At 43.6% G+C, this 19590-nt stretch overlaps 1 protein-coding gene across 1 annotated transcript; it reads right to left on the reverse strand.

Annotated features, from left to right (window-relative positions):
- Positions 1-203: 203 nt before the first annotated feature.
- KRTCAP2 (keratinocyte associated protein 2) lies at positions 204-10520 on the reverse strand. The gene is made up of 5 exons (XM_069218420.1): positions 10372-10520; positions 8634-8788; positions 6638-6701; positions 1165-1231; positions 204-447 (listed from the first exon to the last, which is right to left on the reverse strand). Exons 1-5 carry the CDS (start codon positions 10373-10375, stop codon positions 327-329), a joined length of 411 nt encoding a protein of 136 aa, XP_069074521.1. The 5' UTR covers positions 10376-10520; the 3' UTR covers positions 204-326.
- Between the last annotated feature and the right edge of the window lie 9070 nt (positions 10521-19590).

The raw sequence follows: 19590 nt of genomic DNA on the forward strand, positions 1-19590 counted from the left end.
CCTAAATCATGCACCATAAACCTTGCAATTCTGTGTACCGACTGGATTGCTTGTCCCGCTGCCCACACAACTACATGAAAGGCCAAGAGAGGAGATCATGGTCCATCAGTTCCTGCACAGGGATAAGCTGTCATTCCAATATTATTTCTTCAGAACAGAAGGAAATAAAATTCCAGCAAGAGTCAAGCAAAGTGTTCAACAGGTACGAAAGAACAAATCCTTTATTGGTCAGTGCAAGAGTCCAGACAACAGCACAGCATACTTATACACAGCGAGGAATGTTGTAATGTTCCCCGCTTGGGGGTGAGAAGCAGATGCCTAGGAGATCAGTTCCTCTTCTTGCCTTTGGTGATGACTTTGGCAGGAGTCATTGCAGGAACAACAGACTGGTACAGTCCGGAGGAAATCTTGTTTATGTAGTACAGGTCAAACAGGGAGAAGAGAAAGCTGTGGCGAGAAACAGATCGAAAGAGGTTTTAAGACTTGGAAATCACCTCCTCAGACAATGCATTTCGTATTCTACAGTTATACATGTTCACAAACATTGCAGCTAAAGTTTGCGGAGAAGGCTGTGGCTTGAAGTTGTGAAGTGCATCTTGTCCATACAACATCTACTTCATACACTACACGCTCACACACGCTAGCACAAACCTGATCGATGACCTGTTGCAGTATAAAATGTGAAACACAGGCTGTACACTAAATATACCAGTCACAGGCTTGCTGGAACTCTTGCAAGCATTTCACACCACCTTGTGGGATACGGGAGGATGCCAGTAGTATTTTGGAAAATGGGATGAACTCAACAGGGATGAGGGATGAGGTATGATTCATAGAAGAGTGGTAGTCAAGATCAGGTGGTGTAGCAGGGTTTGTGACGATGAATGCCAATCACAGCAGGCTCTTTAGGGGTAAAGGAGAGTGACTGGCCGGGCACCACTAAAGCTGCTTGTTCTATAGGAAGGTGGTGTGAGGATTATGCAGGGCCAGAGGGTCATTCAAAATAAAACACTCAAAAAAGACCCCAAGTCTCACAGTGCAACCATCTGCACTGAGACTGCAGCTAAAAAGTTGCCAGTACGCCAACACAGGGCATTCCGCTACCAGTACATAGGTCTTTTCATTCGCACTAGTCCTTATTTTGCTGATGTGTTCAGGACTTACCAAGTAGTTACGCAGACTCTGTGAACGAGTCCTGATGCGAAGAGAGAGAGGAGCAGGCAGAGGAGAACTGGAGGAAAACAAAGAAATTAGAAGCCAATGATGCAAGCAGTTTAAGCATTAAATACAGAACAAGACATGGTCAGAAAATTAAGTTAAACAAATCATACAATGATTAAAAAGTCATCTTGCCCAACATAACTATTGTGAAATGTTGCAGCGCTATAAACTAACAATGGTGTGATTACAAACGTTTACAGCAGAAAAAAACATTTGATTGAACCTCAAACAGTTGTTAGACTAGCAGTGTGTGCAATTACTTCAGGAAGGTATTTGCCAAATTGCAAACTTTCCCAAACCAAAGTAAGCCAGACACTGTCTCGACAACAGACAACAGGGCTAATACTTGCAGTGAGAGTCCAGAAAGTGTTTTGGTAGGAATGAAACACCCATGAGGGTCTCAAGAGAAACAGCACTCGGAAATGAGCCTGTCTCACTACAAAACCCTAGAAATACTCATTTGGAACGCTTTTATCAAAACTTGGATAAAGGGCTTTCCAGTCTAGTAGCAGAAGAACATGAAATGAGTTCTTTCATTTCCTACATATGGTTGTGAAAAAAAAAAAAAAAAAAAAAAAACAGAAACAAAAATAGGTCTTGTTAAATTGTCTAAATGCAGAACAGCTTTCTCAGTTGCAATGGACCATATGACAGCAGTGTTTCATATGCATGGGAGGACACCATCAAATAGTACCATTCCCTGGGATGTGGCAGCACGTGCATTGTATGCTATGTTAAGTTGTATTTATAGAGAACAACTGTCAACCTCAGGCTTCCTGGTGCTGAAGTAAAGAACTACATTTAATAAAGTTACTGATGTTTAAAACAAAAAGGTCTTCTTTGCGCAATAAAAAAAAAAAGATTGTGACAAAAGCTGACAATGTTTGGACAGATTGTTCTGTAATTTGGGAGCGACACTGCAAAACTGCATTTGCCCTGCTGCACTTTGCGAAATGTAAGAATTTGCAATAGAAACCCCTGAGAAGAACAAAGAGTCGTAGTGGGGTGTAATGGGGGTACCCACTCAGAGCTAGGTGTATAATACAGTCGAAATTATGCGCTTTACGACTGGAAGCCAATTAAGAAACTACAAATTGTTTGTTCTTGTGTACTCCTACAGCAAGCCTGGCTGGATGTAAGGAAATGCTTCTTTTTGCATGTTCGCCCACACATTTTTGGAATGATGCTGCTAGTTTTTCAATGACTCAGAGTGTATTGAGGCCTGCTAACCAGACCTCACTGACAGTGTTCTGACCCTACATAAACTGTATGCCGATTTGGATACACTCAATCGGCAGGGTCAGACTTACTTAGAAGTCCCTAGTGTATGGTCCCCAGGGCGTGTAAGACAGGGTATCCACTCAGGGCTACAGCACTGTTTGTGCCACCCTTTGTGTGACAAGGTGCAAATGGCTCCCAGCCTGCCACTGCAGACTGGAAGGATAGTGTTTTCTCTGCCACTTCGACTTTGCACTTTAAACTAATGGCAAAGCCACCCTATCCCTTAACATTATATTTAAGTCTTCACTAAGGAAGGCCTATGGAGCCCTTTGTTTCTCAATATGTCTTATCAGCAACACTTCTAAATTGTCGTTTTGCTGTGGATAAAGTTAGTAGCTCTACTGACTAACAGGAAGTTACTGAGTGGCATCCAAACTCGGCTAACTTCTACCTAACTGGGTCATGTATGTTATCAAATTATGTGTGACATTAAATGCAACTCGATGGTCAAATCAAAATTAATGTCATTTTAAGGTTCAGCAACTTTTAGAAAATTGCCACTCTGTGCCTCTGCTAGACCAATGGCCTAACAGTGGCATACACACATGCAGACAGCTTTCTGCCCGCATGGGGAAATGTGTGAACGACTCCCAGGCTCAGGAACAAAGGCAGTTGCCGCAGAGCGAGATGTCACCTCCTCTGCCAGGATGGCCACTTGGGGGGGTTACCCCAGAAGGCAAGCTTCAAAGTGGAAACCACCTTTATTAGGCTGCCAACCACAACACCCCTGAGCAGAGTGCCTTTTGTTCTTGTAGACTGATGGAGATAGGGTCAGGGAGGGGAGGGGAACTCTGGGTATGTAGCCCTTAGGTAGGCACACCTCTAGGAAGGGCTTCCAAACTCTTTACGGCCAAGAACACGTTGTGCCATTTTGAAAGGGGCACAAATGTGGCATTCTGGGATAGCCAGATGTCACACATCACAGGAACTTGGTCAATAGGTAGGAGGGGACCCAGTAGCCCATTGGCTAGTGACCTCATGGACCTCTGAGGGAACTTTCCTGGGATAAATATGGCACCCTGACCCTCAGATCATGCTGGAATCGGAGAGAGGACTGAAGAAAGACTGCCCAGTCGCCCTTGAACCCAGCAAGCTTGAAAGCCCTGCACCTGCTGCACTTTGAGGTAGCAAAGCTTGGACTGTGTTTACGGTTCCTGGCTTGAGGGAAAGTTCATTCCAGCCTTCCAACAACAGCAGTAACTCCAATGATCAGTCGGTTGATCTCCTGAAACCAGCTCCAGGGACAAAAGAGCTGAAAGAGCCCCTAAGACAAGTTGGTAGCCACTGCAGAAGTTTTACCGCTACAAGTCATCAGGCACCCAAGAGGACAAATCTGATATAGCCAAAACCTGCACCTGTGTCTGCCGGACCTGGAGGTGCTATCAGTTCTGGATTTGCTGTATCCAAGGGACACTAGCCCCCACCAAAGGATTTCACCTGGACCGCGGTGCAGTGTGACAAGTAGCCCTGCATCGCCTGGCCTGCTACTGCAAAGTAGAGGACTTAAAGGGACCCTGACCTCTGTGGCCAAGTTTGCCCCACTTTACCCGCGGACCAAGGAGCACCCACAAAGGCAACCCCGTTCATAGCAGTAAAAAAATGAAGCATCCTTTGAGGATCTTGTTGCCAGTATCCCTCAGCATCAGGATCACTCTGTTGATATCGATGAGGGTCACCCTGTAAATTTGGATCCTGCTTTAAAAATGCTCTGGTGGCCAGGTAACTGTCCAAAGTATCCTTTCTGGTCCCCTAGACCGCTGCCCTGCTAGGCTTGGTTCCCAAACTCAGGCTGTAGTTGCTGAACTAACAGTTTCAAACTTTTCAAAAGTTTTCAAACTTTTTTGTGAGCCAATGCTTGTTTGAGGTTGATATAAAAGTTATTTATTTATTCTAAAAACCTTATTTCTGGAACCCTCCGGTAGATTTTGATGATCACTGTCTCTAAAAATAAAATAAAAATATAATCTATTTTTTATAAATTGGTGTCTCATTTCTTTTGTGTTGTGTGACTTTCTTATTTTGTTGCTTGGTCCTGTGCTCTATATATTGCTCCTTTGCTAAGCCATACTGCTTGCGGCCACAGCTACCCAGGGTTGAGCTTAAGGTTAAGGAAACATACCAACCTAGACCCAAGACGGTATTTGAGAGTGTACTGTATAAGGCCTCCCAGCTATATGATATAGTACACCCAAATCCTAACACGGGCTGATTTTGGATTGACGGAAGACAATCAAGCAGCAGATACTTGATGTTCAATATTATCAATCACAGTCTTGAGCACATCATCCCTGAAATACCTTTGACTTTCCCATAACTAGTGAGTAATGGAAAATGGAACAAAGCTGTCAGAGGTTTAAGAAAACAAGACAAGGCCACTTGATTGGCTGCCTTAATCTTCATCTCCGAGCTTTGGACAAATTTAGATACTGATGGTCAAGTGCCACATACGCTAGGCTGGTGGGAGCAAAGAGGTATGAGGAAACAAAGGCCCACATCAAAATCTCAGATTTGCCCACTTTTAATTTGAGCCAATTTTGACTCATCCGTGCACAAACCAATGACAAATGTTTCTGTATAGGCACAAAGTTTTAGGCAGAGGCATTCAGCTTAAAAATGAGTGGACTGTCATCAACAACGGTGAAGAGATGTAAACCGGAGGAGTGGACTAAAGCAGCAATTAGAGACATATAGGCAATAAATAAATAAGGAGACAATATCCCTTAGGATATCTATATTGTTTGGGTTGTAAACGATGCTGACCAAAAAAGGACTTGTTGAGATCTGCCTTCCAGAAAGGAAGAGAACATTTATACACGGTACTATCGATGCCAGTCTTGCTAAATTGTTGTAGCAGAACGTCATTGGTATCACAGGTCGCGTATAAATAAAATTGGATCCGAAGAGATGTCAACGTGACAGTGTGGTGCTGCAGCAGACAATTATTTAGTGTAAGAAATCTGATAATCCAAGAATGTGCAATTGATGAACATCTTCACCTTGCAATATAAAACACTGAAGCCACTACTTTCAGAAGCAACATCTAAATTACATTTAAAATCAAATTATTTTCAGTGTTGATGGTCCAGTATGAGTCCCATGTTTCTTTAATCATGTGGTTTAACTCTCACAGAATTATTCCAGTAGTTGTAAAAGGGAGAACACGGGCTACCTTCGAGGCAATATTGAAATTGGATTAAAAATAAACTTTTGAAAGAGCATTATAAACATCCAAGACTCTTTGCTGCTGTGTTGATCTGCTTGTAGTACTTCTTTCTAATCAGGATATATGGATGGTTGGAACCCCGGAGATTAATGATTGTTGCTTGTCTATAGAGCTTTTTCAAGGATTAATGCTTTCACATCTCATTAAAGATGAGACAAAGTTTTAAACACCTAACATCCTAGGCAAATACATTTGTGTTAAACAATAACTAATGCTGCTGTCAGAAGCAGCTAGAGATATTTGGTCTGTTACAGAACCTGGAGAGCTTTAACAAGAATTGGGATGTGTGCATGTTTACAGCACCGGCTTTATAAGAAGACTGCCATTGTCCTTCTTCCAGTGTGAACTCAGAGAGGATTTGCAGAGGAATTACGTCCTCTGCGGAACACATTGGGCAGCATCCCTCGGCCACGAGGGCAGCATTTCTTGAGCTCAACTCCAGCCAGCTGCTGCTACCGCTCTAACTTAATGCTACTGAACAAATTACAGAGGCTCGCGCATGAATGCAAGTGAAGTGATATGGCGAAGGAATAAAATGTTGAAGCGATCAAAATATGGAGTTCCGTCACACAGGATGGCGTTCTGACAGAACTGAGGCACGGGATCCTCTGGAAGCTTGAATATGGCCACTAAAAAGCATGCATCCTAAAGAAGCAGGTCACAGGAAGCCATTTAAGTTTATAACTATGAACCCATGAATATGCAGAAGCGACTTCCAGTGAGAGGCCTTAGAATTGCTGTTCTAAACCGTAGATCTACACAGTTCCTCTGATACAGCCAGTCGATGGCTGTGATGCAGGTACATTGACCCTCTGTCAAAAAGACTCACCGAAATGCGCTGTTCATGCACAAATAGTACTGTGGATATTAATTTAAATGAATTGAAAAACCTTGTCAAAGTGGAAAACTTACCTTCAGGGAAAATCTTTGCTTGGAATCCTTTCCCAAAGACAAGAACCTCAAGATTGTTGAAGGCCTAAAAAAGCGAGTTAAAGGAAAGGTCCATAGAACAATGCCTCTGCACACACTACTGCATGCACTAAGGGCCATATGTACGAAAGCTTTTTCCCATAGACACAGAATGGGTAAAATCCTTTGGTACATCTGGCCAACACACTGCGCATTTTCATCACTCTCCTTTGTCTAATAAGGGCTGAACCCTCCTCCACCCAACTCTTTTAAATATTCTCATAATCTCCACGTTCACCATAGCCTGGAATATATTGAGCATGTAAGCTTTTGCTTCTGAAGCCACTGACCAACATCACATAGCTGCCTTAGTTTCTTGGCTAGAGAGAGTGAGCCCACTGATGTCAACAACATTAAACTATTGTCAACGCAAAGTTGAAGTATTTAGGTTTGCACTGAGACTTCGATATCCTGTGGGACAAGTTATTTGCAGAAGTGGGTTATGGGGAAAAGCAAATATATTGCGAAGCACAGATTCTTATAGAAAAGCATAATCGGTTGATAATGTAAGAAATCAGAGAATTAAGAATCAATTTACAAATGCACAATAATTCTATAGAACAATACGCTCTTACACATGTAACAGTTAAACATCACCTTCTAGGGAAGGGGGCCTGCCTGCATGTCTTCAAACTAGTACTCGCTGTGGGTTAATAAATGGCTTTCCTGATATCCCGTAGACCTTCCACTGAACTTGAACAATAGGAGCTCTCTTCATGTGGACAATTCATATCCTGGTATGAGGAAATAGGACAGCAAGGTCACTACGGAGAACAGAGAGGGTGAGGAAGGTGCAAGTCAGTCCAAATTCTAATTTTAAGCCAGAATCTCAGCATTGGCTCACATGAGATCGTAGAGCAAAGCACAAGAAAGGCTCTAAAAAACACAACCTGCAAGCAAGAGAAAGTTAATATCATTACACTTCTGCGGTTTAATTACTGAACCCCTAATAATACCCAAAGATAAAGTCACTGGAGCTGTCTCAGAATGGGAATGATGTGGCCAGATTTTTTTTACCTGACAGAATTTCTGCCTGGGAGCAGATTGGAGGACCACCTGGATGGGCTGTAGGTAAGCTTTGCCCGCTGCCATGTTATGCATGCATTGTTTTTTGCTTAGAATGACCAAACTCTGTTTTAGCCATTGTGCCCTTTCAACAAGGACCAGACGTGCAAACCATGCTTGGGGTTTCTAGGAACTCTGGTGTGATCTACTCAATGCTGTGCAGGCGTCGAGATAAAAACCCACACAGTTACCCTCACCAGAACTCATATGTACCCAGATGGAAAGTAAGTGGATGCAACCAGGTGTCACAATTGCATGAGTAAGTGCTTAAGTCAATGACCCTCCGCCCTGTGTCCATGGCTAATTGTATACCCCGCGGTGTTGTCATAATCTCTCAATAACCCAGACCCATTTAGAAGGGGATGAAAGATTTTAAATACCCCCAAAAAGTTTTTTTTTCTTTTTTCACAAGACACTAATGTGTAGCCTTATCTACAACTCATCCAACAGCCCTTTTCCTAGGTTGACTAATCACTCCCCACTGCATGCCACCATTATCTACCCTCCTCAATTGTCCAGTACCAATACATATTTTATTTAACATTCTTATACCATGCTCCAGCACCTTAGGCTGGTTTACATTTACATCGGCATAATAAACACAACAGATTTGAAATAGTAGTGATTACACTGCAAGGCATGCTGTAACGTAGAAAGTCGGGAGAATGTACCACAAATGGGACGTGTACCAATCGTAAATAATAAGAAGGAATTTAACAGCTCACGAGTTGGCAAAAGTGAGAACAATACTTTGTTCTAGCTAACCTAACTAACCCATTTCACCACAAAAGTTGGATTAACCATTCATTCAAGACGAACTACCACTGAGCCACTCTGTTGTCAACAGACTTCCATTCAAACTACCAAAGGATACAGTCAACGAAAATATGAATAGCCCGGATCCCAGCAAGCCGCCCACAATTGTCAACCACTCCGTGGATGCCAGCTGCTTGTTGTACATCTGCATCCCTGCGAAGAGCAAGACTGACAGGAGAGTCGAGAGAGCCAGTGATGTCCCTGTACTCACCGCTGGAACAAAAAGGAAAGATATCAGCTTAACAGTGTTCAGTGAAAGACATATCAATGGCTTTTCGCAAAACAAATGGGAGCAAATATTATTGTAGGGCCTTCCCTTCTCGAGGTGGGCGAGACTGCTCTCACTTTCTATTAAAGTGTCTGACAGGGCACCTTACCACTGGTCTGTGCTGTTACTCCTTTCCAAAACATACTCAAATTGAACACCAAGTATGCTTTTGGTTGTAACACACAATCACCAAGCCACCCCTAGGTAATATAAACTCCGTTACGATGTGCTTCTTCTTGTCTACTTAGCTGTCCTAGCTCACACAATCCTCACCTGAAACCTCTAAAACATGTTCTACCCCAGCCATACTCGCTCTCATTCATTCGTTCCACCTGGATCCATCCTCTCACCAATGCTCCATTACGTCTGGCAACCACTACCTGTTTATTTCCTGCCCTTTGACTTCTGGTGTCCGTCCTTGCCAGCTCGTACATGACATCCCTTTCACCCATTTCCCTGTGTTCCCTATATTTTTTGCATTAGATGGCCGAAGTGCCCAGAGCATGCCCAGATGTGGGTCCCAGGCTCACTATGCCACTGGAACCAAGCTATTCCTGGCTGACGAGCCCTTATAAGGATAAAAGCAGTTCTGTGTAGCTTGTTTTCTTGGGGGACCTGGGCTGGCAGTCCTGGCTGGGCTATTTCCATAAGAAGCAGGGTCAAGATGAATTTGCAGGCTGGGTCCAAACTGAGAGGACATGGTAGTCCAAAAAAACAATGGGTTTGGAATGCGGCTTGAGCAACTGCCAGTGTCTAAGATTAATTCAAGCATTCCATCCATCACCTTGTCTTTTTGCATGTGATGCCCTCATCTTAGACATGCCACTACAACTCATCTGCAGTCAATAGATCTAATAATAGTTTCCAGGTGTGATTATTATCTCATTGAAATACGAGTTAGGATTTACCTTTGCATTGCGATGAAATAGATTTACCACTGCTGAGCAGCAAACTGGATAAAATAATTATTCCGGAAAAGGAATAGTTGAACAATTAAAGAGTCAAGCTGAGCTAAATTACGATCGGGCCCTCCAGCAATGATGGTGTGGTAACCTCTATTCTTTTTTGTTGCTTATGTCTTCTCATGGACCCCTCAACCACACTCTAGTGCTTGTGCCCTCATACATCTTTGTCATAATCACCCCAAATGTGTGTCCACTCTCACGGGGGGCACACATTTCCAATGCATACACCAGATCCATGCACGTTTTCCCCTCTTGCAACACTCACTCTCTTTTGGTACACCTGCCTCAGATTCACCTCTCAGGGATTTGCAAATATCTATTTTCCAGTTAACAAGGGAATGCAATTCACAGTTTCGGGGCGAAGTTGGTGCAGGAAGAGGTCAAGGTAAGCAAACAGCTTTCGCCCGTAGCCCATCATATTAATTCCACTTCTAATTAATCAGCCATGCATGTTTCCAGCTCTCCCTTCATGACCCACAGCCCCGGTCCTTCCCTCGTTCAATTTCACCAACAGACCAGTTCCATTTATACCAATAGACAAATACTCCCTATCCCCCTCTCACCCATTGCTCCTGCTGCTCCCTTCCAGCCTCCAAATAAGAAGAGACACGACACCAAACTTCAAACTCAAAAGCGCGCATGCGCAACACCAGGGAGATCATAGAGCGAGAGAGTAAAGACGTGGAACTACAAACACTAAAGAAAGACAAGAAAGACTGCCGGTCTGGAACTTCCTGCTTCCGGTTAGGATGGCAACAACACCAGCAAGGTGTCTGGTACGGGAGCACAACTAAATGCTTCAGAAAAGCGCGAGCAACTGGCCCGGCTTTAGCTGCACTTAAATGCTGATGTCTTGGCATAGGAACAGCAGCGCGGTACTGTGGCCGTGGTGCTTCGGTGATGAACGAAAATGTTATACGTTAATACCTACAATGCGGCCATCTTGGAGTGGGCACTGTGGTTCGAATGTCTGCTGTAGGCGGACTTCTCGGAAAGGGTTATATTGGACTGCGCTATTTAGAGCGCAATTGTAGACTTCTCCCGATTAATATAAAAAAAACAAAAGCAGACATTCTTTAATTGAGACTGCGGTATTCTCTTTTGGTAGGATTTTTGGCACTTGGTTGCTGTAGCGTCCCAGCAAAATAAATTATTCTTTCAAAGAAGAGTATTGCCTTCAGTTCTTAATTCGTGCACAGGGTAACGTGACTGGACTTTCACGACTGAAAACAGGGTAACACCACGGACAGAGCTGAAGCAGTGCTGGAACTGAAAAACAATCTTTGGCAAAGCCGATAAGTTTTGCCAATACAAGGGCTATTGGCTTTTCCAGTGTGTTTTACCCATGTTGTGCACCAGCGCGGCTGCTATGCAGTACGAAAGTGGTGTAGAGGAGAGTAGAGCGGAGTGCTGTAGACTGGAGTTGCCTAGAGTGGAGTACAGCGGGGTAGCAGAACGTAGAGTGTTGTGGCTTAGAACAGTGGTTCCCAACCTTTCGACTTCTGTGGACCCCCACTTTATCAATACTGGAACCCGGGGACCCCCACTGAATCATTATTGGAATGTGGGGACCCCCCCACCACTAAGTCATAATGCAAAGCATGGGGCCTAATCTGTTGAAATTATTACATTTTCTAAGCAGTCGCGGACCCCCTGGGGGAGGTTTTGTGGACCCCAGGTTGGGAATCACTGGCTTAGATTGTCATAGAGGGGGGTGGCGTGGAATGGTGTAGAGTGAAGCAGTGCATCGTATATTGGAGTGGCTTAGAGGAACTTGCAAAGAATTGAGTAACGTAGAATGGAGTGTTGTGGAGCGGCATAGATTGGAGTAGAGTGGTAGAGTACATGTACTTGGAGTGTCGTAGAGTGAAGTCGTAAAGTGGAAGGGCATAGAGTGGAATAAAGTGCCAAATTGGGGAGGCATGGAGTGTTGTAGAGCAGAGGGGTGTACAGTAGAAATGAGTGGCGTAGAGTGGGGTAAAGTTCCATAGAGTGGAGTAGAGCCGTACAGTGAATGGGAGTAAAGTGCCCTAGAGTTAAGTGGCATAGAGGTACATGGAGTGGCACTGAGTTGCATAAAGTAGTTTAAAATGTTGGAGAGTGGATTTTCGAAGAGTGAAGTAGAGTGAAATAGAGCTGAGGGGCGTAGAATGGAGTGTCGTAAAGTGGTGTAGTGTAGAGTGAAAAGCATAGAGTGGATTAGAGCTGTACAGTGAAGTGGTGTACTTAGAGTAGAGTGGCCTAGAGTTCAGTGTCATAGAGTGGAATGGCGTGGAGTTGCAAAGACTGTCGTAGAGTGGACTGACTTAGAGGTGAGGGGCTTGGAGTGCTGTAAATTGCCATAGTTTAGAATGGAGTAACGTGCCAGAGTGGGGTGCAGTAGAGGGGACGCTGTAGTGTAGAGTTGAGTATATTGTCATGGAGTGGTGTAGCATGGAGTTTTGTAGAGTTGAGTAAAGTGTTGTGCAGTGTAGTACAGTGGAGTGCGGTACAGTAGAGTGGAGTAAAGTGTTGTGGAGTGTCGTAGAGAGGAGTAGTGGTGTTGCATAGGACGAAGTGACATAGAGAGGAGTAGAGTGGCCTAGAGTGAAGTGGAGTGCAGTGGAATGAAGTAGTGTGTCATAGTAAGTAGTGGCGTAGAGTGGAAAGCAGTGTCGTAGAGTGGAGTGGCTAGAAGTGGAGTGTGAAAGAGTGGTGTAGAATGGCATAGAGTGGAGTATGCATGGCGTGGTATCTCACTGCCATTACAGACAACACATTTTCAATAGAAATTACCATTACATTTGCATGGACATTTGATTTTACTGATCAAACTATATAGCGCACAAACGATAGTGTGTGGAAATGGCACCACCAAGTGTATTGATTTGAAGTCAGAGAAAGAAAAGTAAACACCAAGCTCTCTTGGAAGACAGAGCCTGACATTTGACCTCTGTCTTTTCATGCACAGGAATGTGACAAGATAAGAACAACATTTAATGCCCTGTTTACAGAAAGTGAGCACTTGTGGAAGAATACAAGGAGCAGGTCAGAGGTGGTAAACAGGCTATGCTCCACAGGAGGGACATAGATATGCTGGACAGACTAAAACAAATAAAGCCAGCAAATAGAAACCAAGCACAAAGCCAATGGTAAGCCATAGGTGGAATGCATTTGATCCAGCTCAGATCTGTGGTCCGACAAATCTTTTCTTTCTCAGTTACAAGGGTTGGGTAGATATACATCAAATCATTCAAATGAATTACAGTGTAACTCAATGAGCCACATATTGGATCCGGACTCCACATTAAAGTTTCAAAGGGCTTTATTACAGAGTCAAAGTCAAACTTACATATATAAGTCTTAAAACAATAGTATAAACATACAGAGTCACCAAAGGAGAATTAAAGTGTTATACAGCATTGAATTTAATCAGCATGTGCCAAACCAATATTTCAATAGTGATAACGCAGAAAATCAGAAAAAGTGCCTGATGCTTAAAATAAAAAATCAAGTTCATCTGTCTAACCATTGAATCTAGATTCCTAATTATTCTAAATGCTAAAGGGATTTCAGAGAAAAGGTAATACCAGAACTTCTGTAGAAGTTTCTGGCAAGAGAGGTGGGAGTAGCATAAAGCTTAAGAGGTCTGCTCTGATCAAGGCACAGGAAGAATCTGAAACTACCACTAGCTAACCACTCTTAAATCTTGATTGCTCAAGGGCTTACATCATCCTCGAAAACCTTTTACTGAACAACAAAGTTACAAATCACAGGTTTTTAATTGTTGTCGTTCCTTCAAGTTGTCTGTATTTGACCTTGGTGCACCTTCACATTCAGGAATTTCAGAAGAGCTATAGCTGCTAACTCAGGATACTCCTTTCCTTGTAACACTTCTCAGGCTGCTTTATCTTTCGCACACAATACACTCCATATTAACCTTGAGGCTCATACCATGACACCTGCAGCTTAAAAATAGCAATAGAAAGAGCTTTCACGTTGAAGGTTAGAACACAAATAACTTGGGCCTTCACTTTAGCCAAGCTAAAATAAACACAAATACTCTTAGATGAAATGCTTTCCACATGTTTCTCATGTTAAATATACAATGGTTATGGAAATAACTATTCTAAAATACTATAACATAAACATACTTGCAAAATGATGCTTAAATGTGGTTTACATGAAAAGTTACGTTCATATGTGCACTTTGCTTGTATGTCAGAGCATCACGGTATATGAAAAGCCATTTTCACACTTTTGCATAGGGAAAGAATCACTCCTTTGCTTCACGTTTTAAGAGACATATTGACACAACTCAGTTATGCTGCCCTCCACATTCCCAGGTCAGCTTTAAGAACGTCTCCAAGAAGTCTTTAGCTGTGCTGTTTGGTAGGTTTCGACCAAAAAAGTACTCCGGGAACTTATTCATTGGGGGTCAAGGTGTGTCAGAGGAAAGGGGATGGAGTCACAAGGGGCAGAGATTAAAAAGAGTCTGACAGTCAACTTATGCATTTATTTTTAAAAATCTCCTGCAAATAAATTGGCAACATTGACAAATGTGACAGCAAATCTGTTCTAATGTATTTAATTGGTCACAAAGAGGCTGCCCTTTAAGATATCCCACACAGTTAAGACACCTGCTGCAGAGATCTTTGTGTATCCAGCAACTTTGAGGGTATCATGAGAGGGGTAAGATAACACTGGTGGTTAATGCAGTTCTGAAAGAGTTCTGTATCTTTCCCAAGCACATTTTTGACTCATAAAGTAGCATAGAGAGCTAATGCGCCTGCTGCAAAGCACAGTGTGTAACATGCGGACACATTTGTATTTTATGTAGAAAATTAAATGGACTACTGCTTTTGACATTGATCATTTAGTTAACTCCAGTTCCAAGTTGCAGTCCTTCTGATTTAGCACAGTGATCTATTTACGGGCATCAAAGAGCTGCATACAAATTGTAAGTCATTGGATTTGATCCTTATTCTTTACTCAATCTGCTGTTATTCTAAGATTGCAAAGGAGGCCTCTTCTGGGAATTAAAAAAGTCTTGTTCGTGTTATGCAGTTTATACAGATTAAGTAGGACTGTGTATCTGGACAACATGAGCTTCAGAATATGTAGACTTAGTCTACTCATGTCCTCAGATAATGTTGGCCCAATTCCTAGCTAGCTCACAGTGCCCCATCTGAACCCCTAACCTTGTCAGGGTAACAGATACTATCAGCAACTTCGAACATGACCACTCCTATTCCCCAAGGAAATAGATCTACTTTTTCCTTGTTACTTTGCATGCCCAAGTAGAACCTAAGAAAGTTACAAAAATGGATTTTCAAACATTTATTGAAACAATTGTATTTTTGTATAAAACGTGTGAGCTGCAATTATTAGGCCGACGAAATAAAGCGTGGTAACCAGCATCATGGAAATGTGAAAAACAAACAATACAACCATGATGACGTTACTATGTGATTCTACTCCTATATGCCCTACAGTCATTATTGAGAGCATAGTGAGAGTACCCTGTATCAGATCCACTGGGATAGCCTAACCTCCCCATACCTTATGATATGTCAGGAAGCTGATCTTGTGTAGAGCTGTTTGTTGTCCTTTGCAGGGTAGAGGTCTGAGTCAGCAGGGCTGCATCTCAGTCACAGTGCACCGCATTCCAGGATAATCCTAGCAGAAGTGCTCTTCTTCCGAATGATGTACAGAGACTGTTTATATAATAAGCATCTCGAAAATTGCACTGTCTCAAATGTGCAGAGCTGATATGATGGTTTGTCGGAAGGCCTAGAGCTGTTCTGTGTGTCTAGCCTTGGACATAGTGTATGATCAATGTGACAGCATTCTCTAATAAAAAATGAATTGCGTGAGCCATAGCCTCTCAGTACATTATTGTGTAAATGTAAACATGTGAAAAGTCACCATTTAGAAAAACATGCTAAGCTAAAATGTGAAACTAAAATGGAGACTCAGACCGGGCTGTATTGTTACTCACCACTTTAGTATAAACAACCACAATCACTGTGTTACATTTTATATCCTGACTTTGTATTTCTTACAACTGTTCACTCTTTTTCAAAGAAACATATCTTTATTGGTTTTTGGTGTTAACGGCATTTAACAGGGAATGCAGTGAATATTAATTTAGGTGCCAAACATGCACCGAATATCACCAATTAATCAAACAAAAAAAGGAAACCATCCTACACACTCACACCCACCACCAAGGAATCACAGAAGGGTAAGTATAGAACATCTACTTACAATGTTAAAATCACAACTGTGGTTAAAATGACGCCCTCAAATCCTTCACAGTACCACAGTCAGTTCATGAAAATCAGAGCCTCTTGCGTAAGGGGAATATTGTAGTATCTTAACCAACCAAGGCATACTTTATGGAATTTACGTAGGCATCCCCTTATCTCATAGGGGACTCCTTCAGCTGCCATGTACATATCCATCTCTCTCTTCCATTCCTACAATGTCGGGGCCTCGGACACCCCCAGTATCTAGTCACGTCACACTTGGCCACCACCAGCCGTAAGTTGCGGACCAAAAGTTGAGCCCTACGATAGTCAACATCTCCCAGTATTCTCAGCAGAACATCCCTCTGGTGAAGAGAGATAATATCGCCTACCACCGAGTAAATTCCCGACCACTCGCATCAGTAGTTCTGGATGACCGGGCAGCTCCAAAGCGAATGGAAATAGGAGCCCCTCACCTCTCCACATTGGAGGCAGCTAGGGGAGGATGTCCAACCCATGTGGTATAACACTTCCCTATCATAGTACACCTGATGGCGGATTTTCAGTTGTATTAGACGTAGGCAGGATTTTATCGCCACTTCCCGTGGGTGCATTTGAGCCCCTCCCTATCTACATCTTCAAGGTCTCCCCCTCCAAACCCCAGCTCTCCCACAATTTGAGTAACCAATCCGGCATATGGTTGTTGAGAGTTTTATACGTAGCAGATGTGGCTTTAGAGGACAACTCCTCTTGTAGGAGTTGCCCCTCATGTAGGGAAGGCTTAGGTAGGTCCTGTAGCTCTTTATTCTCCGCCCTCCAAGAATGGTGCAACTTGGCGTATTTCAGGAATTGGTTGAGGTGCATATAGTCGGTCCGTCAGAGAGACACGAAGGGTATCAACTAATCCTCCTTCAGGAGGTCACCCACCCTGGAGATTCCAAAGCACCAAACCCTAGAAATTTCCCATCCTCTTTCAGCCACCCACTTCCCAGAGTGGCGTCTCTCTTGTCAACTTGCTCACCCAACCTATATGCCAAGTGGCCCTCTGCCAAGCCGCTATTGCCACTCCAGTCATCGACAGCTGCTGTCTCACTCCCTTACCCACATAGAGGTAGTGTAGACAACAGCCTATAGGTGGAGTGGTCCTGGGGCATGAATAGCCAGTCTTTATGGCCACTGAATGCGCTGCCCAATAATAGGACTGAACATCTGCAAGTGCAATACACCCACTATACGGATTGCACTGAAGAGTGGCGAGGGCTATCCAGTGGCGTTTGCAGCACAACAGGGAGTGGATGACACTGTCCAACTCAGTGAATGCTGTCTCAGGGAGCGGGTAGTAGGAGTTTTGTATAGCGTAGATGTGCTTTGGGAGTGTGATCATTTTAAAAATAGCTGCTCTATCCATCTCTTCTCAGAATGCTGTAATCACTCTACCAAAATTGCTAGAAAAACACATCACTCAGTGTAGCATCACATAGATCCCCAAGTACTGAAAGTCATCAGTCACTACCTGCAGCTCTCGAGGGAGACCTGTGGGATCCAGAGGGGTAAAGGGATGACAGAGTACAGATTTATTCAAATTAATACGGTAACCCAAATGGTCCCCGTTGGACTAAAAGGGCGAGAGGATCAGTGGTATGGTAGTCGCTGCCTCGGTGACATATACCAGGATGCCATCGGCGTAGAGCAAGATTTTCCTTACTGTACTGTCCATCTCAGAGAGTTTAAACCCTCGGATGTCCTGATGGGAGCGTATCATTGCTGCAAGTGGCTCGATCGTAAAAGCGAACAGCAGGGACAACAGGGGACACCCCTGACGCATGCTACGCTGTATTGGAAAGACCAAGGAGAGAACCCCATTTACCTGGACTGCCTCCATGGAAGCCTGGTACACCAAGGAGATCCACTGCTGAAAAGAGGGGCCGAAACCAAATCAACTGAGCGTCTGACGGAGAAAAGGCCAATGTATGGCATTGAACGCATTTTCCACGTCCAATGCCAATAAAACGTGGGGAGCTGTTCTCGGAGTTACAGCCAACATGCAATTTTGTAGACGCCGGAGACTGAGGCATGTGGACAGGACCGGCATGAATCCGTTTTGGTCTCAATGTATAAGAGGGACAATGACTGTAAGGAGTCATGTGGCATGGACTGTAGCCAGCACCTTCATCTCGACGTTCAGCAAAGATAAGGGGCGATATGAAATACATTTGGTTTCAAGCTTACCCTGTTTAGGAATGACAACAATCGTTGTGCATTGGAGATCCAATGGTAGCGCACCTTGGTCTTGCGATTCCTTGAAGAGTGAGCATATAGGGGGGCCAAGATGCTCAAATAACATTTAAAGACCTCCTCTGGGAGGCCGTTATGTCCTGGCGTTTCCCCAACTTAAATTTGGCAATTGCTGCCGCTACTTTCTCCACCGGCAAATCCACTTTGGCCAGATAACCTGCTATCTGGGTAGCACCTGCCAATGGCAGGCCCAGTAGAACTAATAGGCAGCAAAGGACCCGCTATGCCCACATCGAAAGAATGGAGGGCGCTGGTCTTGTCCACTATACTGTGTATCCAGTAGGATGCCACCTCCCGCTTACCGAGCCAGACCAGAAACGTGCCTGCCTTGTCTCCCGCATTACAAAGGCAGTGTTGCTGTAGTTTGACTCTTGCTCTAGGCAAGACTGCTGGTTTAAGGATGACAGTACTTATTTTTGTAGGTGACTATGCCAATCCTGCAAGTTGCATCTGTCGTCCCAACCCTCCCGGCTCACAAGCAGCACCTAACCAAAACCCAAACAGTAAAAGGTGATTTGTGGAGGCAGCCTTTACGCATTGCCTCAAGAGTGTGACATCTCGGGGAGTGTCGTGGTTAAACGGAGATTACCCCTTTCTCACATGAACAATATGTCTCAATCAAACACACGCAATGAAAGAGATGCAGTAAAGTTTTCAATAGATTTTATTTAACAAAACCGCAATCTACCATACGTTGCATGGGCTGCAATGATTAAGATAATGAACAGTGCAAGAAACCAAATGGTAAAGACAGGCATCATTAATACAAAGACCCCCAACATCTTGTAATGACATGAGGTGACATAAGATATGAAATATATCCTAACACCCTGATAATGTGAACCTAATCTCTAACCTAAAGAGAGCTAGGTATGTTAAACCTAATCTGCCAATGCCATGTCCATGAGAAGAGCCCCCAACCCTTATTACCTTGGAATGAAGTCTCTAGCTCCGACTCCGTAGGGACACAAAGACTGGGCCTGCGTCAAGGCGATGTGCAGCATCGATAGCAGCGATGGCATCTGGTCGGAATCCCTCTGACTATCTATCTAAGTATGGTGCATTTATAAAGATCTGCTCAGACCCCTGATGTAGGTCTGTTCCCAAACAATAGATAACAAGACATGCTTGGGACGGCAATTTATGTAAACAATTCCCTTGAAGGCATGAAAGGGGAAAGTACCTAATGTGAATACCTACAGTTTATTTATCTTTGTCGCTTGATATTGATGCTTTAGTGCGGTGGCACTGATAACT

The sequence above is a fragment of the Pleurodeles waltl genome, chromosome 12 (genome assembly GCF_031143425.1).
Source record: "Pleurodeles waltl isolate 20211129_DDA chromosome 12, aPleWal1.hap1.20221129, whole genome shotgun sequence".
Taxonomy (NCBI): Eukaryota; Metazoa; Chordata; class Amphibia; order Caudata; family Salamandridae; genus Pleurodeles; species Pleurodeles waltl.